The sequence below is a fragment of the Hemicordylus capensis genome, chromosome 12 (assembly GCF_027244095.1).
Source record: "Hemicordylus capensis ecotype Gifberg chromosome 12, rHemCap1.1.pri, whole genome shotgun sequence".
In the NCBI taxonomy this organism is placed as follows: Eukaryota; Metazoa; Chordata; class Lepidosauria; order Squamata; family Cordylidae; genus Hemicordylus; species Hemicordylus capensis.
The window spans coordinates 9924892-9948872 of record NC_069668.1 but is presented as its reverse complement, the minus strand read 5'-3'; the positions used below and the strand labels follow the sequence as shown (position 1 = coordinate 9948872).

The following is a 23981-nucleotide window of genomic DNA, read 5'->3' as shown; positions in this document are numbered from 1 at the left end:
GCATTTCAACAGGACTAGGCAGAAGTCATTGCCTCCAAGCTGGGGAAAGCACAGCAGATATGGAGACAAGGAAGCAAATGCATACACAAATTAAATGGACACGAGTTTGTAATATTTTTATATATATATATATTTTCAATCAAAACACAATTAAATATGGTTCCAGGACATGAATACTGGGATATGAGACAATAAGGTGGTGGTACACAGTACCAAAGACCTAGACACACTTTTCGCTCCTGGCAGACCGAGGCACAGTGCACGGCTGTGCGAGATCGGGTATTGCAACCGTAGGCTGTCTGCTTGGGCATCAGGACCTTCGGAGGGCTGGAGACGGGCCGCTGAGTTCTCCTATGGGGGAATCGGAGGAGGGTCTGGTTTTTTGCACGGGTCTTCAGAAAACAAAAGCAAACAGGCGCTTCCAGAAAACCCTCCAGACAGAAAAACTTGCCAGAAGAAAAGGCTTAAGAGGAAAATTTAAAAAAACAACAACACAAAGAACACACAACGGAGTGGACCCCACACTTGAGCACTTTGGACACCTGGGGAAAACCACCTGCCCCCTTTGCCATGGTGGTGGTCGCGCTGCTTCATGTAGCCGGAAACTCGCCGTCAATCCCAAACGGTGCCAAGGAAGTAGATGGAAGCAGGCCCCATGCCTGAAAACTGGCAATTAACGCAAGATAATCTGCGAAGAGGCTGTTTGGGTTCGAGGGGAAGGCCTGCAAAGTTTCTGCCCGCTGGGGTTCAGCCCCCTGCATGCGTGCGTCCGCTGCCGGGCGAGACCAGTTGAAGGGGACGGGTTCAGAAGCTGGGAATATGCGAGGCCTTCTCAAGGGCAGGGGACTCTCCTCGCAAGCTGCTGGCAGCCGTCCGTCTGTTCTTTTCAAGCCCGGCGCAAAGAGGGGAAGCCAAGCCCGGTTCCGAACACTTCAAGTAAGGAAAAAAGCAGCACAGCTCCTGGGTCATTAAGACTGCTCTCTGCCAACAGCTCCCCGGCGGGTTACGGTGTCCTGTGCCTTCTGATGGTGGGTTTCCAGAAGGGGAAGTCACAGAGCTAAGAACCTAAAGACCCCACAAAACTCCAGTACAAGCTCCTTCAGAAGAGTCCTCCGTGGCAGAAAGCGCTGGGTCTGCTATGCCAGCGACGTGGTTCCTTCATGGGGCATGCGGCGTGGAGGCCGGTGGGAAGCCAATTCGTATTGTGTGTTGTGGGGAAAATCTTCTCCCCTTCTCCCCATGGTATTCCTTCTAAACAAGGGGTGGGGGCATGTCCGCTGGCTGAAGCTGACGGTGCTGGGTTTCCACTGCCTGTGTCAAAAGAGGAGTTGCCATCAGGGGCTGGGGTGAGGAGAGCGCAGAAGCCCACCGGCCGGAGGCCACGAAGCTGTTCCCTGGCTGGAGAGCTCTGAAGATCATAGCTGGAGGAAAGGAAGGAGGGAACGTTCGTTTGACAAGGGAGCCAGGGCAGCAAAGCCGTTTCCCTCCATGCTGACCTCCGCACAGGGCTGGGCTTTTCTCTGAACTGGGAGGACCCTTCAAGAGAGATGGAGCCCTCTCGGAAGAGCTCGGGGAGAGGAGGGGAGGGAAGGGTGACATTCCCCATTCCAGATGGGGCAGGGGCTCCAGAGGGCTCTGCTTCCCTTCAAGGTCCCTCCACCAGCACCAGGCAACGCTCAGCACTGCACAGCGGGAACCATCGTCTCTGCGTGGTGCCAGGGGGGCTGTGCAAAGTCTCCCGCTTTGGCCGAAGCTCCACACAGGCCCACGGAACAAAACGACCGCCATGAGCAAGGAGAGGCAGTGGCTCAGAATGGACTGGACCAGCCCAACCCTCCGAGTGCTTGCACAGCCGAGCGCTCTAGCCCAGAGATGTGCTCCACCTTGGGTCTCCAGATGTTACTGGACTTCCACTCCCACAATCCCCAGCCACAGTGACCTTTGGTTGTGGATCATGGGAGCTGAAGCCCAATAACATCGGGGGACCCAACGCTGAGAACCCTTGCAAGTTCTAGCCGATTCAGGCCAAGCTTCACGCCACCACGAGGGAAGACACGAGCTCCCCACAAGGCCACAGAGCAACCCGACTCCTCACCCCAATCCGCCTCCCACCCCAAGGACAGCCAGCGCAGAGCCTGCGGAGCCCATGACGCTCCTCCATTACCTTGGTGACTTTTTCTAAAGTTGGCTCTGGCTGTGCCTGTTGCATGACGTCGTTGACGATCATCTTGGCTATCCTCCAGGCCATCTCTTCTTGGGCCTGAAAGGAGGGAGGGAGAGAGAGAGAGAGAGAGCCTCCAGAACAGACTGCCATGCTACTATCACATGGAGGTTCCCAACCTTGCCCCCCACACAATGGCATTGGACTACAACTCCCCATCATTCCCCCTGCCACAGGGATGATGGGATCTGTAGTCTAACACCATGGAGGCAGGGGGTTATGGGAATTTTAGTCCAGCGCCACTGTGGCAGGGGGTGATGGGAGCTGTAGTCCGACACTATCGAGGGACCTGAGATCCGCAACCCCTGCTATGACATACAAGCCAAGTACATCCTCCTCCTCTCTCTGGCTTCTTGGCTCGATGCCTGAAGGTGTGGCCTACCTCGTCTGTGTTTCCTTGCACCCATTTCTTCATTGCTTGCGAGAACATGGACCCTGGAGGGAAGAGAGGCAGGAAAAAAATAAAATGAAATTGGGCCAAAGGACGGTTATTCATATGACCACCCTGGTTGCTTCCCTGGCCAACCGGCATAGGTTACTAGGCTGTGAAACTCAAGTCACAAGACATTACCAATACCATTCGAAGTCTCCATATTTATGGTTTAAAATGGGACCCTGCTTTTCATAGACGGCGCCAAAGTGGCTAACCACAACATACAATACAGGGAAGGCAAGAGGTGGTGGTCGAAGGCCAACCTTTGGACTTCTTGACATCGGGCTCCGGCTCTGACTCTCTGATGAACTGGCCCAGGTCACTCACCCGCCCGAAGGTCATCTTGCTGCAAGAGAAAAGGATGCCCTGGGTCAACCGCTGTGATGGGTGGGGCGGGAGAGAGATCCCATCACAGCGGGGAGGGCGTGGATCATCCTGTTTGGAAACGGAAGACCTCAGCACGCAGGGGCCAGAGAGGGCTGGGCCAAGAAGCCCGGGAACATGGGCCAAGCGTCTGGAAGGACAGCCTGCACCAGGCCAGGGCCGTCTGTGCTTGAGCAGGAACTCCTTCTACGGCGAAATCCGCTTGGAGGGCCAGGCTTTTATTACGTCGAGAGGAACCTATTGCTATATGAAGCCTGGGAAAGCATTCCACACATTCATTTGAAATCTCAACTTTCTTCTTTCTTAATCCATTCTGGATTAGGCCAGTAATCCAGCCAGAAACCGGATCCTCGGAAAAGAAGCTGGATGTGTTTCAAGTTGGGGAAGCTGTCAAGAGCCTGTCAAAGACCCCATACACCAGTCAGGGCCCAATTCCCAAGGCTGAGCAATGCCACAAGTGAGAGAGTCTCCATGCAGCTAGGCATCACCGCAGCATGCAGTGCCATACCCGGCCCCCCATCACCTGCCTTTCCGCAAGCGCTCCTCAACCTGCCCAAGGCAACTTACCCAGCATATGTCCGTTGGTACAAGGACTCTGGGTCCAGGCTGGCAGCATCTACAATTATTGCTTCGTCAAAGTTTTTCAGGATTTTTACATTGGTCTTTTTGAGGCCAGGCTGCAACAGAAAGTGAGGCATTACAGAGAGGAGAGGAGAGGAGAGGAGACGGACGCTAGAGACTGCTGAGGTAGGGATAGGAAGGACTATGGTCCAATGGGGGGTACAAAAGGAGATTCCTCTGCACAGGGACCACCAGAAAAATCTCCCCACCAAAAACAGCAACTAGGCACACACTACCACCTTGGAAAGGGCAGGCCCCAGACCCACACCAAGATGACCAGGGGACTGGAGGAACGTAGGAAAGGGCTATATACTGAGCCAGACCATTGGTCTATCTAGCTCAGTATGGTCTACCTGGACTGGCAGCGGCTTCTCCAAGGTTGCAGGCAGGAATCTGTCTCTCATCCCTATCTTGGAAATGCTGCCAGGGAGGGAACTTGGAACCTCAGGTGCTCTTCCCAGAGCAACTCCATCCCCTAAGGGGAATCTCTTCCAGTGCTCACACATCAAGTCTCCCATTCATATGCAACCAGGGCAGACCCTGCTTAGCAAAGGGGACCTCATACTTGTTACCACCAGACCAGTTCTACTGAGTCCTGGGTCCATCTCGCTCAGGACTGCCTGCACAGACTGGCAGCGGCTCTCCAAGTTTGCTGGCAGGAATCTCTCTCAGCCCTCCCTTGGAGATGCTGCCAGGGGTTGGACCCAGCTGGGACCTTCTGCAGGCAGGGCGGAGATTCGATCACGGCTGTCATTTATTTATTTATTTTTATTGAGTACATTTCTTGGCCACAAAGTAGTCCCCGGGCAATCCCACAAGATGTCCTGCTTCCAAGCTCCCCTTGCCAGCTGTGGAAGGGGAGGAGGGACTGGCTTTGGGACAAGAGCCCATCGGGCCCACGGGAGGCCCGGCAGACTTTTGGACCGGGACCGAGAAGGGGCCACGCACCTGGGTGGAGGAGGAGGAGGAAGCGCTGTCCATTGTGCCCACGTGGGAGTCGTGGTCGGGAGTGCTGCTAGGGCCGTGGACAGTCAGTGCGATGCCTCCGCTGGCAAACTCGTCTCCTCGGACAGAATGGATGAGATCGTTCAAGTATTTGTAATAGAGGTTGCTGGACAGGAAGCCGGGGAGGAACACCTGGAAGGCCACGGTGGGGAAGGCAGAGGGAAATGTCACCCAAGGGCACCGGAGCACCACTGGCGGGACAGGGGCTCCGCAGAGAGGCTTCGGGAAGGCCGAGGAGGCGGCCTGGCCAGAATGAATCAGGATTGGGAACCATGTCCCCTCTCACAGGGATCCCCAGAGGTTGTGGACTACAGCTCCCAGAATGCCCAGCTGCAATGGCTTTGGCTTGGGGATTCTGGGAGTTGTAGTCCGCCACCTCTGGGAATCCCTGTGAGAGGGGACACTGAGCCCAGCCCTACCCAAGTCATGCTGCCAGGGAGTCAATAAGGGACCTCCTTGCTCTAGCCTTGAGCGACAGCCCCAAAGGGGAATGCCTCTCAGCGCACACTTGAAGCCTCCCATCCAAACCAGGGCGGACCCTTAGCAAAGGGGGCAATTCATGCTCGCTACCCCAAAACCGGCTCTCCTCCCCAGCAACCCTCTAGCCCTCGCCAAAGAACGAGTGCCGCTTGGAGAGTGGGGACACACCTCTCAGCCCCGCTTTCAAAACCCCCCCAGCTCAACTAGAACAAGTGGTCATGCTGAAGGCCGCCCCCCTCCCCCGGCATTTCGGACGACTCGAGAAGCCCGAGGCCCTTGTCACCTTCTCCATCGTGGTCCAGGCTTGCCTCAGCGGAGTGGTGAAGCAGTTGGGGAGCGGCCCCCCTTCCCTGCATATATTGGACTCTATCTCCAGCCGCACGGAGTCGTCGAAACCAAGAGGGTGGGTGGCCTGGAGCGAGAAGTACCTGCAGCAGAGGGGGAGAGCAAGCAGCTGAAAGCAGCAGGCCCCCAGCTCAAATCCAGGCGGAGGCATTCCGGGAGGACCACTCACTTGTCATATAAAATCATCGCGTCGTTCTGGGCCTCCTGCCCGTCGTACTGGCCCTTTTTGGCAGCTAACTGAGACTGGAAGTTATCTGCTGCCAACCAGAACTGCAAGATGTTCACCGCGTCTTCTTTCTCCATGAACTGGGGAAAGAAGAAGAATCCAGATGGGAGTAAGATCCCTCTAATGATGCCTGAAGCCGCCTTCACACAGACCTGGGAGGGTGTGGTGGGATGGACACAACGCCCCCGAGAGGTAGGCTACTGCTAGAGCCCACCTCTAAAGTGTTCAGAATCAAAACCTCAGCGGCGGAACACAACCGGGATTGGACCACGTGCCCTTAGGGGTAGTTTGGCCTGCTCAGAGAGCACTTCGGCTATAAATGTACTTGACAGTTGCCGAGCACTTTTCCAATGGCAATTTGGCTGTGTGTGTTTCAAACAACAATGCTTGCTTCGCAGCAGGAGTTTGCTGCGTGTATAATTAGAGCTGTTCTCACACTCTTCCAGTGTCAAGTTCACAAGGATTCTACAGTTAGTGAGAGAGAGCGAGAGAGCGAGAGCGAGCGTGTGTGTGTTCCTGCATACAGATGATGCAGGCAGGAAATGGACTGATTTCTTTGGGGAGGGGGAAACCAGGACCATTCAGTAGGGCAGGGGTTCTCCAACGATGATGCTGGAACCCTCCGGTGGTTTCCAGCCCACTGTGATTCTAGGTGTATGGTGTGGAAGAGGAGGAGGAGGAGAGAAAATAGACTTCAGCAGCCCTGACCGAGCAGATGGTGCCCTGACGGAAGCTTGGGGGCTGATGCGGTCTCAGTCTTCACAGCTGCCCTTCCGTAAAATGGGATGAGGCAGTTGGCGAGACATAGGAACATAGGAAGCTGCCACATACAGAGTCAGGCCCTTGGTCCATCTAGCTCAGTATTGTCTACCCAGACTAGCAGCGGCTTCTCCTAAGTTTCAGGCAGGAATCTCTCTTTCAGCCCTGTCTTAGAGAAGCTGCTGCCAGGGAGGGAACTTGGACCCTAGATGCTCTTCCCAGAGCGGCCCCATTATCCTGAGGGGAAGATCTTCCAGGGCTCACACTTCTAGCCTCCCATTCATATGCAACCAGGGCAGACCCTGCTTAGCTAAGGGGCCAAGTCCTGCTTGCTCCCACAAGACCAGCTCTTCTCCCTAGCTGAGACCAACCCAGCTAGGAGGAAACCACTCTGCAGGATACCAGCTCCTCTTTATAACTGGCAAGGAAAGAGACTGTACCCAGAAGGGGAGGGCAGACAGAGCCTGGCTCACCTCGGAGAAATAGAAGAGCGCAGATTCACAGAACAGAATATCAGCCAGGTAGACCGTCCCGCTGGTAAGCACCTCAATCTGGTATTTGCAGAAGTGGTGGCTCCGCAGAAATTCACTGAAGTGCCTGCGCAGGGACAGAGAGGTCGCGTCAGGATCCCATTCCCAGGACTGCCCAAGCCCAACTCAGCAACGCACTGGATGCCAACCCAGGCGGAAGGCAGACGTGGTGGCCTCCCTGTTTGCTCCTCTCTGTACCGTGCGCTGGTTGGCAACCATGGGCAGGGAGGGAGCTCCATCGGTCCAGCGAGGAAGCCTCCAAAGGAGAGTGATATGCAAGACAGAAAGCTGCGTCCTACCAAGACAGACCATTGGCTCATCCGGCTCAGGATCGTCTGCACTGACTGGCAGCGGCTCTCCAAGGTTTCAGGCAGGAATCCTTCCCAGCCCTACCTGGAGATGCGGCTTGCGAGTGAAGCTGAGACCTTGGTGCATGCAAGGCAGGGGCCCTTACACCGAGCGGCGGCCCCTGGGAAGCTGCTGCCTACCGAGTCAGGCCCTTGGTCCATCCAGCTCAGGACTGTCTACACTGACTGGCAACAACCTCTCCAGCATCTTTCCCTGCCCTGCTTGGAGGTGCTGCCAAGGAGTGAACCTGGGACGTTCTACATTTAAGTCAATGCTCTATCACGGAGTTGCTGCCCCAGCCTGAAAAGCCCTTCAGAAAAGCTTTCCGGTGAGGCAGTCTAAAACTGGATGTCTGTCTGTCTGTCTCCTATACATTCCCACACCCTTTGAGCCATCGGGACCAAACATGGCACAATGACTGCCTAGGACCCTACGAGTAACATAGGGCACCCGGCCACCACCTCGCACAGACAGACAGACAGACATACAAGGGGTAGATCCACCAAACAGAGATGGATGCAATAACAAAGAGAAACCCGAGGAACACCGGGTACCCTATGCTAGTTTAAAATATTTACAGCCTGCCCCTCCAGCGGCTTGAGAGTTGCTTCACCCCGATGCCATGCCACCCCCACCTGGTACAGCCAAGTCTAACACTTAAAGCCCGACCGGGGTGTGTTTTTAAGGGTTAGAGGAAAGGGACCGACTTACTCTTGTTCCATGGCATTGAACACGATCGCCTGTGCCATGACGAAGCAGTTGGGGTCCACCTGACCGTCCTCACCACAGATCTTTGCTGTAGGGTCACCAGATCATAGCCGAGTTAGGGAGGCTACAGATATATTTATTACCGCCCCAAACTTCCGTCTCCGGGCGGTTTAGAACAACACAGCACAGATGTAAAAACGGAAAACAACTGTGCAGATTCAGTCTGGTGGCCACGGCTTCTCCCCAAAGATTTGGGGAGGGGGAGGCAGGCAGCTGCTCTAGATTCCCGTTTGCCAAGGTGGCCTAGAGGGAGCCTGCCACCGGGGAAAGTGGGTTTGGGCACTGGACGTAGGCACTTAGGAAGCTGCCATATACTGGGTCAGACCCTTGTACTGTCAGCAGCTCTCCAAGGTCTCAGGCAGGAATGTCCCCCCGCCCTACATCAAGATGCTGCCAGGGAGAGAAGCCCGGACCTTCTGCGGGCAAAGCCGGGGCTCTTCCACCAAGCGACAGCTCTCACAGGGAGTCCCCCACGCCAGTGCAAACCAGGGCAGGCCCTGCTTAGCCAAGGGAGCAATCAATGCATGCTTCCGGACCGGCACCCCCACCCCACCCCTGCCTTACCCACAATGTCGTTTCGCATCAGCTCTGTGACTGGTATTGGTTTAGCAGCATCGGGAGAAATATATTTGGTAAAAATTGTAACGGCATCCTGTTCTATACCTAGAAGGGGGAGAAAGGTGAAGCGACCGTCAGCGAGGCGGGCAGGAGCCAGACCAGGCATACACAGGCTGAGGGCCAGGCAGGAGCAAGCACTTTCACAGGAGGAGGGGCTCCCAAACGGGATGCTGCTGGACTACAGCCCCCATCACCCCCTGCCGCAGCAGCATCCGGCCATGGCGACTTTGTTTTTCCTGCCCAGCACCAGCTACTCCGACCCCTCTCCTCCTCCCGCCCCAGAATATCCACCGAGGTGTGTCTGGGCACAGAGCAGCCTGTCTGCGCGTTCGGAGGCTCCTTCCTTGTTTTAAAGGAAACCCCCCGAGCCCACAACCCGCAGGGGAGGAAGCCCGACGATGGGCCAAGAGCGCGAGAGCCGTGAAGCGCGTCCTGCCCGCCCCGGAGGAGCAGCCTTTGGCAGGAAGTGGCTCCAGCCACTCTCAGGCTGGCCAGGAAACAGGGCCTGAAGCCGAGCGGCTTTTCAAGGCCAGCCACAGCCGGGGAGGCCATGCCTGGTTGGAGGACCCCGGAGCAGGGCTCCCAGGAACTGAAGGAGAGCCACAGCCGACAGCCAGGGCAACCAACATGGGGATGTGCTGCTGGCGGTCTCGAGGGTGGAGGCTGGAGATGGCCTGCCGCTTCAGGCACTTTGGGGCAGAAGCGCAGGGGGGCCAGGCAACCAGTTAAGACCGGAGCACCACACTAGGAACATAAGGGGAGCTCTGCCACCGTGGGTTCCCCAAACGCCGTTGGACTACAACTTCCATCACCCGCTGCCCCAATGACCGGAGGCCTTTGAGGACCCCTCTGCATTCAAGGATTGCCAGGCTGAAGTCGTTCTTTGGCCGCGCGGCTGGTTCCAGCCCCACGGGCCCTCAGCAAGCAGGGAGGGGGGGTTCTCCCCTCCTCGTGAATCCCAATGGAGCAGGCCGTCATGCTTACTTCTCATGAATTTTCCCGACAGGTCCTTGAGTGCAAAGGAGGGGCTGTTTCTATTGGAGACGGTGCCTTTGGAAGAGTCTTGAGGTCCAGCCGGCAAGGAACAGTCCTCCGTGGCCCCATGCTCGAGGGGGGCTCCAACGCCCTCCCGACGCAGCAGCAGGTGGTTCTGAAGGCTGCATGTCCGGCCGTTCAGTCCGGCAGCCAACAGCTTGGCAGGAAGGGGCTGAGCCAGGCCGGGACCCTCGAGCCGCCTGTCCAGCGGCTCGGAGGGAGAGGCCGCAACGTTTTCAGGCTGCTTGGAAGGGGAGACCGGCTCGGCCAAGGAGCTGTGCTTGACTGTGTTGAGGCTGTGTGCTCGGATGCGGGACCAGGTGGTGGAGCGGAAGCTCTCGGCCTCCAGCCAGAAGCGGACCAGGTGCTCCATCCGACGCAGCTCCATGAACTGGATCAGATACGGGAGGGCAACGCCGTCCCGGAGGACCTGCTCGAGGGTCTTGGAGAGGCTGGATTTGGTCTCTTGGGCCTGGTAGTCCAGACAAGATCGGCCTAGAGGGAACCAACAAAGCGTTTCAGTTTCCCTCATGGGGAAGCCACTCACTGTGCGCACGAAGCTCTGCCCTGCCTTTGCGAGAACACAGAAGAACCGCTCCGTCACCTAGCCACAGAGCTTTCAGCCGATGCCTCGTCCAGCCACCAATTCACAGGTCAAACAGGAGATGCACTTCATAGACACAAATGTATAATATACACATACCACCAAAACTACACTATAGGAGCCTTCTTGAGAAGATAATTGAATGAAAGCCCGGCTGGCGGCTGGCGTGTTGGCCTAGGACTGGAGAGACCCGAGTTCAGCCACGAAACTCACCGGGTGACTCCGGGCCAGCCACTTCTCATAAGAGCAGCCCTGCTGGATCAGGCCCAAGGCCTATCCAGTCCAGCATCCCGTTTCCCACAGTGGTCCAGGGGAGCCCACAAGCAGGAGATGAAGGCAGGCACCCTCTCCTGTCATTATTCCTCTGCAACTGGCATTGAGAGGCATCCGGCCACTGAGTCTGGAAGCAGCCCACAGCAAGGACTAATAGCCACTGCTGCTAAGATCTCTCTCAGCCTAACCTACCTCACAGGGTGGTTGTGAAGATAAACATAACTGGGCTCCTTGGAGGAGGAGCAGGAGATAAATGAGGCATAGAAACAAGTATTTCAGAACTGAACAAACGAGATATTTGTCTTTAGAAGGAAAGGCCCTCATGAGCATTCCTCAAACCCACAGGCTCTCCGGCTTTGGTGCCCAGATGTTGCTGGTCTACAACTCCCATCACCTCCGACAACTTTGGCCTTTGTGGCCAGGGATGATGGGAGTTGTCATCCAACCCCTGGGCTAGCCAATCAAGCCACATTGGGCCAACAGAGCTGGAGGCATCTGCCCATCAGAGCTGGCCAACCCAGAACACACACACCCCCAACGGCCTCGCCCAGCCAAACAGGGGAAGAGGCCGGCGCTTACCCAGGTCTCCGAAGTGAGCGGCCTCCATATGGCTGGGCTGCTTCTTGAGCGCGGCCGTGCGGCTGCTGGAGGACTCCATGTTGGCCGAGATGGCGTTGATGGCCACGTGGCTGGGTCCAGCCGCCTCCAGCAAGGCATGTCTCCTGGTGCCACCCTGCGGGGAATGTACGGGGAGTGCAGCTGGGAGAGGGACAGGAAGGGAAGAGCATCAAGGGACTGGGGACTCTTGCTTCCTCCAGAAAGCTCAGCTCCACCCACCACTTTTTCAGAGCTCGCTAGAGTGGAGGCGTCAAAGGCAGCTGCGGCACAATTCCCTTCCTCGGTGCAAAGCACTGTGGGACATCCAGAACATTCTGCTTTGCCCCCAGGCGGGGGAGAGGAGCAACAGCAACAATGCCACTCTCACTTGAAGTATCCATGCGAACAGGAGAGCCGGTCTGGGGGTGGCAGGCAGGAAAGGGCCCTCTTGCTAAGCAGAGTCTACCCTGTTTTGCATGTGGATAAGAGACAAGTGTGAGCGCTGGAAGAGGTTCCCCTTAGGGGATGGGGGCCGTATCTTGGTGGCAGAGCATCTGCTTTGCACGGGAAAGGTCCCAGCTTCCCTCCTGGGCAGGGCTCTCCAAGAAGGGCTGGGAGAGACTCCTGCCTGAAATCCTGGAAAGCCGCTGCCAATCAGCGTAGACAAGACTGAGCTAGATGAACCAGTGGTCTGGCTCAGGAGAAGGCAGCTTCCTATGTTCTTAAGGGACCCTACCACTGAACTAAAGGCAGGAGTCAGCTGCTGCTGTTTACAAGGGATGCCTTGACAGCTGCTGCATGAAATAAGCGGTGGAAGAGGCCAGAGGGACCTTGCCGTTGAGATGGAAAATGAAGCAATCCAGGTGATTGAAAGGAAGGGGCTTTTAATGGGCAGAAGAAACCAAGCATGTTTGAGGCGGTGCCAATTAGACTACCGCCAGTCATAACCCACTGCTGCGATGCCACTCACCCCTCTGTTCCCTCAGCAAAACCTACAAACAGGAATTGGGGAAATCCATTCCCTGCCCCCTGCATATTAAAAAAAAGCCCCGCTTGTGGAAAGCAGTAAAATACTTTGCTGATGCCACCACCCCACTGAAGAAAGAAAAGACTCTGAATAACAGGCATTAGGCTTCCCGATTGAGGCTAAGCCTCCTAATCTCGGAGGATTATGAACATTTCGGAGGGCCTGGTGCTGACTCAGCTCAGAATGATGGGCACTTCTGTGCCACAGAGCGAGAAGCCCTCTAAGTTCAGCACGCTTTGAGGACTGGGAGGGTGGCTGCCTGATTCATGTCACTGCAGGCTGGTCAGTGCGGCCCTGATCCAGCCCATGAATAAAGTTTTGCAGACCCCAACATACACTTTAATCAAAGTACAGTTTTAAAAAAAATTACCCACAGGTTCACGCATAAGGAAAAGGTTTCTACATTGTAAGAAGATCTGTACTCTGTAAAAAGAGGGGAGCTGCTCTTGTGGTAGCAAGTGTGACTTGCTCCCTTGGCTAAGCAGGGTCCGCCCTGGTTGCATATTAATGGGAGACTAGAATTGAGAGCACTGCAAGATATTCCCCTCAGAGGATGGAAGCTTTTTATGTTCCTATCTAAACGCAGGAGTTCTCAACTTGGGAGTCCCCAGATTAGGTTGAACACCCTCACCATTTGGGGACCCCAAGGCTGAGAACACTTCTATTAAAAAACAACAACTGAGATTCAACTTGCAGACTGTATGTGTATCTTCGGGGTTATATGCTTGAGGGTGGCCAGGGACTGAGGAGTCCTTACAGCTAGGTGGGGCCTGGCTTATTTGGGAGCGTGAGCTTTTGTAAAGAGACCCATCTGTGAGGCGACAGACACTTGTGGTTTTGGAGATCTGCCTAGAGGCCAGAACAGCCCCTGAGAAGGTAAAGTAAAGTTGTGCCATGTCGAGTCGGTGTCAACTCCTGGCAACCACAGAGCCCTGTGGTTGTCTTGGGTAGAATACAGGAGGGATTGACCATTGCCTCCTCCCATGCAGTGTGAGATGATGCCTTTCAGCATCTTCCTATATCGCTGCTGCCTGATAGAGGTGTTTCCCATAATCTGGGAAACAGACAAGCGGGGATTTGAACTGGCAACCTCTTGCTCCCTAGGCAAGTTACTTCTCCGCTGAGCCATTAGGTGGCTTCCTGAGAAGGCAGAACTTGGGGAGCCCATAGTTTCCCCTCCAATGGGGATTCCCAGATGTTGACAACTACAACTCCCATCAGCCCCAGCCAAAGGCCCTGGGAATCCCGTGTGACAGGGAACACGGCTAGCAAGGGCTCTCGTGCATCACCCACCTCCTCGTGAATCCAAGCAACAGCACTTACCTTGGTGTGCCTTCGCTTCGGCTGCCTTCTCATGCTCTTTGCCTCTCCCTGCAAAAACAAAACCGTGGGGATGAGTATCTTGGATAAACAATCAAATCAGTAGGTGGGCTTTGACTTTTAACTGGCTTATTTGCACCTTTGAAACTTGATTTTAACCTGAATCCCGAGTTGGTCAATTTCTATCCATTCATTCCACATTGTTTTTATAGTTTGTTTTAGTTCTGTGAGATGTGCCCCCTGCGCTACTGAATTCCAAACACACATACAAAGCAGCTGCAGCTCCGGGAAGTTTATCCAAAATGGCAAAAAAGAAAAACCCACAAGTCACTTGCTTCCAGCAAGGTTCCTCTTCCCCTCTTCTATGTCTGGCCTCATTAGCTGCCTTCAGCATGGACAGGCAGGAAAGGAGGAGCTCAGTTTGGGGCAGGCTAATCTGCTGGCAATCTTTGCTCTCTAGCCCCGTCCGCCCTGTGGCAATTCACAGCTGCACTGATGCTGCCATCGGCTAATTCTGCACACCCCTGGTGCGCGGGACTGGGCTGTTGCTCATCTGACAGGCCAAGCGGCTGGCCTCCTCTCTGGATGTGGAGTGGCCCAGTTTCTTAAGCAGTGGGATCTTCTGCTGGGAGAGGCAAAGCCGGCCAACAGGCTCATCCTCCTCCACATGAAATGCAGCCTTCCATGCAGCTTTGCATAATTAATCGGCGAGGGCTGACTTGTGCTGCCAGCCGAGAGATTGCTCAGGTATGACTTGGCCGCCAGCTTGGAATTCAAAACATTTGCACCATTTAGGCCACGACGGAACGGGATGCGCTTCAACGGCCTCTGAATGTCCGGCACGGAGAGGTTTCCACGTGTCCCAAGGGCTTCCTCTCCCCCCGCCAAGCAGGCCTGCCTTATCTCCACACTGCAGACGGGCGAGGGTCACGCCAAGGCAGTACGGGCCTGCCCAGGGCCACCACCAAGAGGGCTCCAACGGGCGACTCTGGGCCCCCATCACACGCAAGCTTCTCAGTTGTTCCATCTGTTATGGAATGTCACCACCAAGTGAGGCCTTTTGCCAGCTTGAGGAAGCCACTCTTTCCCAAAAAAATATCATGCTGGGCCCTGCAGGTGCTTTCTGGTCTGCTGCCACAGTCCAGACTCCAGATCACACCAAGAGCCCTGGAAAAGAGAGAAGGCGGGGCTGTTGCCGTGTGGAGGGAGAGTTCTCTGGGCTTGCTACCGGCCCCAAGCCCCATGCTGCCCCCTCGCCGGCTGCCTCTTCTGCTGCTCCCCTGCACCTTTCTGCCAACTTCACTCCCTGCCTCGGGGACACAGCGCTGAGGTTTCTACAAGGCAAGGAGCTCCGTCTCCAAACACCTGCCCAGAAACGCAAGGCCAAACAGCACTCTCTCATCTTCAGCAAGGAGGCACGGTAGCCTTCCTGCTTCCCCTTGCAGCCGAAATGCACACCATTCACAGACCTTGAGCAGAGCCCTACCTGCTCCTTTCCATGAGGCAGAAGAGCACGCAGACCCAAGGTGTCCCAGTCACTTAAGAGTGGGCGGGGGCTGCCATGGGTCCCCGGGCCTCACAGTGAAGAAGAGCCCCCACACCAGTGTCCCCTCTAAGGCGTGTGCATGTGCATGTGCTCACACATTTTGTGATCTCCGCTCAGTTAATTTCAGATCCTGCTCAGGTTGAATCAGGAGGGCCATACTCTGAATCCATGTGCGCACACACTGCCTTGATACCGGTGCTCAGAACAAAACTCATTTCGCACAGAGATTAAAAAGATTAGAGAACATTGCCCCCAACACGTGCCGCTGCCTGCCCAGCAAGCGTGAGGACCCTTTTGGAGAGACCCCACCCCAGATCAGGGATTTGGATGGGCGGCTTCTAGTTTTGCTCCGGTTTATTTCCACCTCAGCCACAGGCCATAACAGAAATGCGGAGAGCAGGGCACGGAAACAACGGAAGAGAGAGGAGGAACCTCCCTTGCACAAGAGCGGCTGTGGCAGGAGCAGTCTGTCAAGCATCCCTGCAGCCGGCCCGCCACAACCCTGTCAAGTCAGCGCTTTGTGTTTTCGCCAGAGGCAAGTGCTTTCGGTTTAGAAAGAGGGCCCTTCAAACTCCAACTTAAACAGTTTGGAGCGTTCATTTCCCCCCAGTGTATGGCAGAAGAGACGGGAGAAATATTGAAGGCCCAGCTCTTACCAAAAAGAGAAAGAAAGAGACAAAGAGAGAGAGAGAGAGATTTGAACCACCTTGTTCAGAGGAGACAGCCCTGCTATTTGCAAGCTGGGAAGACCTGAAATTGCCACCCTATATCACAACGCGGACTCTTGCTTTTTCTAGCATATTTCCGGGCAGTACACAGGAGGGCGGGGTCTCCGTTTCTTCTCCCCCTCCGAACAAAAAAAACAGGCCACTCAGAAGAGAACAACGGAAGAGCAGAGAGGAAATCAGCACAGAAACCCAAAAGAGACACCCCTGGAGCCCAAGGGGCCTTCAGCTGGGGATGCTGCCCAATTAAAGCCACCTCGGTCAATCAGTTGCACGAGTTGGTTAGATCCAGTGCTTCCTCTAAGGCAGGGCTGCTCAACTTCAGCCTTCCTGCAGATGTTGGCCTACAACTCCCACAATCCCTGGCTATTGGCCACTGTAACTAGGGATTATGGGAGTTGTAGTTCAAACACAGCTGGGGGGCCTAAGTTGAGCGGGCCTGCTCTAAGGCGTGCACACATGAAGTTTTTGGATGTTCGCTCAGTTCATTTTAGATCCCGCTCAGATCAAATCAGGAAGGCCCCACTCTGAGTGCAGGTGTGCACACATTGCCTTGATACTCCCGCCCAGGGCAAAACTCATTCCGCACACAGATGAAAAAGGATGAGAGAGAACACCGGTTAGCTCTGCATCAGCCTGCCTATCAGAGGAAAACTGCTCTCCAGAGAGACGCCCTGGTCTTTGCAGGCAGCTTGTATGAGTACTTGTGATAAGGCTAGTTACAAGCATCGGATCTGCTGCCTAAAGAACTGGGAGCAATTTCAGTCCAACAAAATACTTGCCAACAATAGGGATGTGCACGAACCGGTCCGAAGGCCATGCAAGAGGCCTTCGAGCCGGTTCGTGCTGGTGACGGTTCGAAGTTCAACGCTGGGGTGTGGGGGCGGTCTCGCTGTAAGGGTATGTGGGGAGATAAGTGCAACCCCCCGCCCTTAAAGAGAGACCCCCGCCAGCGTCAAACCAAGCCTCTGCAGTTCCGTGCACATCACTAGCCAACAATTCATCAACTTGAATCCACACTGCAGTCCTGCTTGAACCAGTGGCCAATGTACTTTTCAACCACCCAGCTCTGGAGACTTATCTCAACACGGCTTCCCTACTTATGTACTTAATTTATCATATTTTCATACCTAATGGCTCAGCGGAGAAATGCTTGACTAACAAGCAGAAGGTTGCCAGTTTGAATCCCCGCTGGTACTATCCCCAGCAGGGTTACAGGGAGATGCTGAAAGGCATCATCTCATACTGTGCGGGAGATAGCAATGGTCAACCCCTCCCTGTATTCTACCAAAAGGAAACCACCGGGCTCTGTGGGTGCCAGGAGTTGAAATCGACTTGACGGCACACGTTACCTTTATGTACATCTCTAGGCAGTGTACAGAATTTAGAATATTTAAAAGTCAACACCGATTAAAATACACAACACAATAAAAACAATAGCAGAAAACAGTTATTAAAACCAATTATTAAAATTAACTCTAATTAAAAGCCTGCGAGAAAAGGAGAGTCTTGAGGGTCTTCCTGAAAACAAACAGAGAAGGAGATGCTCTTATTTGAGCAGGGTGCATAGTCCAAAGCCCTGGGGCAGCCAAAGAGAAAGCCGAGTCCTGGGTCGACACCAAATTTAGCTTTTTGCCTTGGAGGAGTTCTGAGAGTTACTTATTCTCAGTGGCTGCATTCCTGGGAGCAGCAGAGCTGTGTGCCCTGGGCAGCTTCAGGGAACCAGGAAGCTCTCTGTTCAAGACTTCCTGATTCTTTGTCCTGAACTGGGTCAACAGCCAGCCTGTCAACGCAACACTGCCCCACCCTGCAGAGCTCTGAACACCTATGCCTGTAAAAGAGCTCTGTATGAATGCAAAAGCTGGCTTCTACCTTCTAAAAACCCAACAAACAGACCATCTCATAACTCAGAGGTTCTCAACGTTGGGTCCCCAGATGCTGTTGGACTTTGGCCACTGGGGGTGGGGGGTGAGGACAACAGACGCCGCAGTCCAATAGCATCTGGGGAGCCAGGTTCAAGAGCCCTACCATGACGTATTCACTCTGTTTAGGCACCCTAGTCGGACATTTGTCGTAGCGGGCCACATACAGACACCTGCACTAGACTGAGAGCTGTCCTTGGAATTTCCCCATGGGACAGCTCATCCTGGATCATCCCACTTCAGGCCACTGGTGAAGCACTGTGTGTCTAGATCAGGGCTGCTCAACTACGGCCCTCCTGCAAATGGTGGCCTACAACTCCTATGATCCACTGTGGCTGGGGATTGTGGGAGTTGTAGTCCAAAAACAGCTAGGGGGCCCTCAGTTGAGCAGGCCTGGTCCAGATGATGCCCTATATAAAGGAAAGATCCCTGGCTGCGGAGAGCTAGTGTTAACAAGAGGAAGCGTTCCAGCTGAACACTCTCCAAGTGTTAATTTTCAGGCTGCAAGAATGGGGCCATAGCTCAGTGGCAGAGCATCTGCTTGGCATGCAGAGGGTACCAGGTTCCATCCCTGGCAGCATCTCCAGGTAGGGCTGGGAGACACTCCTGCCTGAAACCTTGGAGAGCTGCTGCCAATCAGTGCAGACAATCCTGAACAAGATGGACCAAGGGTCTGGCTCAGTATGGCAGTCCTCTATGATGGAGATGGGGTCGTAGCTCAGGGGAAGAGCATCTGCTTTGCATGTAGGAGGTCCCAGGTTCAATCCCTGGCAGCATCTCCAGGTGGGACTGGGAAAGACCCCTGCCTAAAGAGACGCTGGAGAGACGCTGCCAGTCACAGCCGACAGTAACATGCCAGAAGGACCAAAGGTCTGACACAGTAGAAGGCAGCTTCCTAAGTCCCTAAGGAGCTCCTAGAGGTCTCAGAATAGGTGGCTCTTGCAGGAGGAGACAGTCCTTGCAGGAGAACCACCTTCTCCAAAGAGGCTTGTATAACCGCTTCACTGTTGGCTTTTCAGTGGATGGCCAAGACGCAGCTTCTTAGGAAAGACTCTGAGTTCTCTTAAGGTGGCTTCCAGTGTTGTTGCTTTTAACTTTTGTTGTTGCTGGGACTGCTTTTGGGTTTGTTTGTTTTTAATTTATTCTAGTTTGTGACTATTTGTTTTTAAAGTTTATTGAAAGCTTCCTGGAGCAAGGAATGGGAGGGCATAAATATTTCAACAAACATAAAGAAGTGGCCTATTCCAAGCAGGCTGCACTCTGTGGTAGTTTGGCTCTGAAACGCAGAGGGCAAGAGGGCTCTGGTGCCCCAGCCCCTGCCCTTCCCCAGGAAAGAGAAGATCCAGGGGTCCTGACTGAGGATGGAGGAAGGCGCTTGCAGTTAGCCCCTCACCTGCTACCCTCGGAACAATGGCTGTTCTGTAGGAGGGGTGCAGTGTTTCCTCTAAGGCGCGCACACGCTCAAATGTTTTATGATGTCTGCTCAGTTAATTTTAGATCCGACTCAGATTGAATCAGGAAGGCCCCCCTCTGAATGCATGTGCGCGCACACTGCCTTTATATTGCCACCCAGAACAAAACTCATTCTGCGCACAGATGAAAAAAACATTATAGAAAACACTGGAGGGGTGCGGGACACCCCCTCTTTGGATGGCGGCGGCTTTGGACATTTCAGTTTCTCAGCCGCCCACTTTGGGAAAACTCTGGGTGCCGCCAACTGGACGCCACAATCGGTTCTGCTTCCGGCGTGCTGACTTTTTGCTATCAAGCAGCTCAGCAATGCTTTCATGTCCAGTGCGATAACACTGTTTAAAGCAAGCAAACGATGTTTAGCTACCTAATGGATTTGGAGCCATGGAGACAGGTCACACACACACAGGCCATCCAGACACCAAACCTTTTCCTTTCAGAAACGCTTGCTGGTTCTTTCGCCCCCCTGGGAAAGCAAGACTGCTAATGAGTGGTCAGAGGCCAAGGGAAAAATCTCAAAGGGCCGGACAGGGCTGTGTAAGCCTCATGCTGTTCATATCCAACTGAGACACTGCTATGCTTCCTACCCACCTGGCCAGGTCCCAACGTGCTCACAGGAATAGAAATTGCATCGCCAACCTCTGCACCAGCAGCACCAATTTAACTCTGACCACTAAGAAGCAGACCAGACGCAAAAGGTTTTAATGACATTTCTGGAAAGCACAGACAGCTCCAGAGCAGTGTTCCCTCTCACAGGGATTCCCAGATGTGTTGACTACAACTCCTAGAATCGCCACACAGAAGCCATTGCAGCTGGGGATTCTGGGAATTGTAGTCCACAACATCTGGGAATCTCTGTGAGAGGGAACACTACTCTGGAGAGGCCAGTGTGGCAAATGAGGCTAAGATCATTACTTGCCTCAAACTACCCAGTGAGCTTTCTAGCCAAGTGGGCACTTCCACCCATGTCTCTCTGGGTTCAGAGCCACAAGAGATACCAGCCCACAGAAAAAAAGTTGTTATCAGTCTTCCTGCCACACATAACAGTCTAAGTCATTTGCAAGATGTCAACAGCCTGAGAGAGGTGGGGGAAAGAAACAGGGAGCCCCCACCAGGGTTCCCTCTAAGGCACGCACACTCACAAGTTTTTTGATGTCTGCTCAGTTAATTCTTGATCCCGCTCAGGTTGAATCAGGAAGGCCCCATTCTGAATGCACATGCGCGCACACTGCTGCCTAGAACCAAACTCATTCCACACACAGATGAAAAAAATTACACCTTGTTAAAAAAAACCAGCCCAGGGAGCTAGAGGAAGTACAGGTACTCCACAGCCTCCCTGTCAAAGGAGGATATGATCCCTGAAGCTCACCAAAGCAGGAGAAAGGGTTTAAGTGACCATGCAGCATGCATTTTGTGACCGTTCATCAGTCAAGGATCCCAAGCCCCAAAAGATCAAGCAGCAGATGAAGAGTACACTGAAGCTGGCCACCATCGATATGTCAGCAACATCTCCAGCCTCTTTTCTTGGATGTGCTCTCTCTCCTAAATGCCCCACAGAAGATGCCGGCTTTCGTTTTAAGGACATTTGGTCCAGTTTAACACATGAAGCTATCAGAATACATCTCAGATTACACGGCCAAGTTTGCAGAATCCAGCCAATGGTTTTTGGCAAGACCTTAACAGTCAGCTTGAAAATATTTAACCTTCCTTATGTCGCTTTGGATGATCTCTCTCCCGGAGCGCACAAAACTTAGGCCACCGAGAACGCCAAAGTCAAAGGGCTGCTAGCGCCAGGCCAGGCCATTCACACAGCCCTGGGATCCCTTACAAATCAGAAAGGCGGATTCCCAAAATGAATGCACCCTGAGCAGATCTATTGCCTCGGGTTTTGGCAAACTTCTTGCCCAACAAAGGAGCAATTGGAGACTGCCTCCTTGTTTTACGACGGTTGTCTTGATCCACTGCACATAATTCATTCATTCAGACGCTTCACCACAACTCTGCATGGAAAGCGGGAAGGCTCCCCCCCCCCCGGCTTTCTTTCTTTCTTTCTCGCAGTCCCGGGAAGCCTTGAGGCCAGAGGGAGCTGCAGCAAAAGCAGCTCTGAGGCAGGAGCAGCCGCCAAGGTGCTCAAGGACATTCACGTGTGTCCTCTGACACGGTGATGCCTGGCGCGTGCTGGAGGCAAGGAAGAGGCTTGGCCAGAAAGGCCAGAGCTGCCGGCGCCCCCCAACCTTTCCAAAGGGTCCTCATCTGGACCCACATCTGCCATCCTGGCTGCAGCCTCTGAGTCTACCAAGTTCAGCCCCGCCCCAGCCCCATTCCCTGGACCCCACCCACCCCTCACTACACCATTTGCCCAGTTTTGGCTCCTCCCAGGTCAGTGCCCCTCCAACCACCCCATCCAGGCAACACCACACACTCCTTTAAGGACAGGAGGATCCTTTAAGGATCCCCCCTCCTTTAAGGAAAGCAGTCACCCCCAAACCCACCACCCCCTATGCCACACCAACATCCTCAGCTGGCCCTCCCTCAACCTTTCACTCCCCACATGCCCCACGATTCCTGCATCTCAGCCCACCCCTCGCCACCTCCTGCCCACTCAGCCGCCCCTTCACTGCCCCTCTCCTGCCCCACAGCCTCTTCCCTCCGGGGGCCCACCAGCCCACTCTCGGGTCTTGCCTCAAACGGCCCCTGCACCCCCAAAGCCCACCCTCACGTCACCCTCATCTTCATGCCCTCTTGCAGACCCCCTATGCTTGCCCCACCCCTCCACCAAATCACCCCCACACACAATCGCTGCTTTTGCCTCCAAGTTGCAAGCACAAAAGACTCCCCCACCCCACCCCACAGCCTGGCTCCCTTGACTCACAGGTACCCTCGCCCCAATGGGACACACGCAGCCCCCCACCCAACCCCACTGTGGGGGCTCCCAATGCTCTTTAGCCCAATCCCCCCAGTCGCCAGCTTGCCCCCCCACTCATGACAGCCCCCCCAGTCACACCCTAGTATTCCCACCCCTCCGAGGACAGCCCCCTCTCCCCTGTGCCCACGGGATCCTCCTCCCCCCCACGCGCTGGGGGCCCCCAGCAGCCCCTCTTTCCGCCCCCCACCCAGCCAGCCCCACAGGCCCCATGGGGCACCCCCCTGGGGTACCTTTCCGCCTGAAGAAGGACATGGCGGTGGCGGCGGGGGGAGGCCAGGCCAGGCCGGTCCCGTCTCCCTCAGGGCCTCCTCCGGATCCTCCCGCGGCCGCCTCCCGCTCCCCACACCGAGGAGGCAGCAGCAACCGCCGCCATGTTGTCAACAGCCGCCGCCGACACTGCGCAGGCGCGTTCTTCCGGGGCCGCGCGGAGCACCGGGATGGGAAGGGAAGCGGCCCCGCCAGGCAGGCCAACGGCAAGCCGCCTCTTGCCCTCAGCCATCATGGCTGCCACGGCTTCACATAGGGCCTCCCGGCACAGCCAATGGAAGCGGGCGGCGAAGCGGCCATCTTGGAAGAGGGCAGGCGTCCGGGACAGCAGCCTGCCCAGAAGGCTCGCCAGGGAAAGACACGTAGAACGAGGAAAATACTAGAGGGAAGGACCCATGGGCTGAAGGCGGTTCTTCCTGCTCAAGGTCTGTTTTAATTAAGAGTTCTGTCGTACTAGGATATCATCTCTGCTGCTCGGAAGCCGGGCTTCCACTTGGCCAGCAGCATGCGTGCCTCCTGTCCCGGGCCACAGAATGAGGAGGGTTTAGGGAAATTTATTTAAATTATGTCATCTGCAGCACCTTAGCTAAGCAGGGTCCACCCTGGTTGCATATGAATGGAAGACCACGTGTGTGAGCACTCTAAGATATTCCCGTTAGGGGATAATGGGGCCACTCTGGGAAAAGCAGAAGGTTCCAAGGTCCCTCCCTGGCTGCATCTCCATCACAGGGCTGAGAGAGTTTCCTGCCTGCAACCTTGGAGAAGCTGCTGCCAGTCTGTGAAGACAATATTGAGCTAGATGGACCAAGGGTCTGACTCAGTACATGGCAGCTTCCTATGTTCCTTACTATGATTTCCTCAGCGAGCTTCGTGGAAAGATGGAAATGCTGCTGAGCCCTGGAAGAATGGAGTGTTTGTTGCTTCGTAATTATTCTGTGGAGGTCTGGACTTTCCATCTTGAAAAGTCCCTGAGGGATCTGCCAAAGTGTGTCAGGAAGTGTTTTGTTTTATTTATTTATTTATTTTGTGCATTTATATACAGCCCCATACCCAAAACGTCCCTGAGAGCAAAGTGACTGGCACAGAGTCACCCAGCTAGTCTCATGGCTGAGTGGGGATTTGAACTCGGGTCTCCCCAGTCCTAGTCTAGCACTCTAACCACTACACCACGCTGGCTCTTTGTGTGCATTTGTGTGCGTGTTGCCAGCTGCGGGTCATAGGCACATAGGAGGCTGCCATATACCGAGTCAGACCATTGGTCTATCTAGCTCAGTATTGTCCACACAGTCGAAAAGATCTCAGATGATTCTATTCTATTATTTAAGCGGCCTGCCCTTAATTTTTCAGCTCCTGGACAGTTCCTTGAAAAAGCACAAGGGGGCGCCAGGCTACCTGCTATGGGGGAGCTATCTTTTGCAACCTAAGATAAGTTTCCCCCTCAACTCAGCAAAGTTTGCATACAGAGAGGCTGGTCCGATGCCGGCTTCCTCCAACGTAGTTCAATAGGATTTTTCTCCCTGGTACACACTGT

General features: G+C 54.6%; 1 protein-coding gene across 2 annotated transcripts; it reads right to left on the bottom strand.

Moving 5' to 3' along the window:
- Positions 1-112: 112 nt before the first annotated feature.
- AKAP10 (A-kinase anchoring protein 10) lies at positions 113-22655 on the bottom strand. Of its 2 annotated transcripts, none has more exons than XM_053274715.1 (15): positions 22414-22655; positions 13598-13645; positions 11230-11409; positions 9723-10268; positions 8685-8783; positions 8064-8148; positions 6948-7071; positions 5659-5795; positions 5428-5572; positions 4608-4796; positions 3606-3715; positions 2918-3000; positions 2604-2656; positions 2165-2260; positions 113-1421 (listed from the first exon to the last, which is right to left on the bottom strand). In XM_053274715.1, the coding sequence occupies exons 1-15, from the start codon at positions 22433-22435 to the stop codon at positions 1416-1418; spliced, it is 1923 nt and encodes a 640-aa protein (XP_053130690.1). In that variant the 5' UTR covers positions 22436-22655; the 3' UTR covers positions 113-1415. The 2 variants fall into 2 exon arrangements, with proteins under 2 accessions (XP_053130690.1, XP_053130689.1); XM_053274714.1 differs by having other exon boundaries at positions 113-1311.
- Between the last annotated feature and the right edge of the window lie 1326 nt (positions 22656-23981).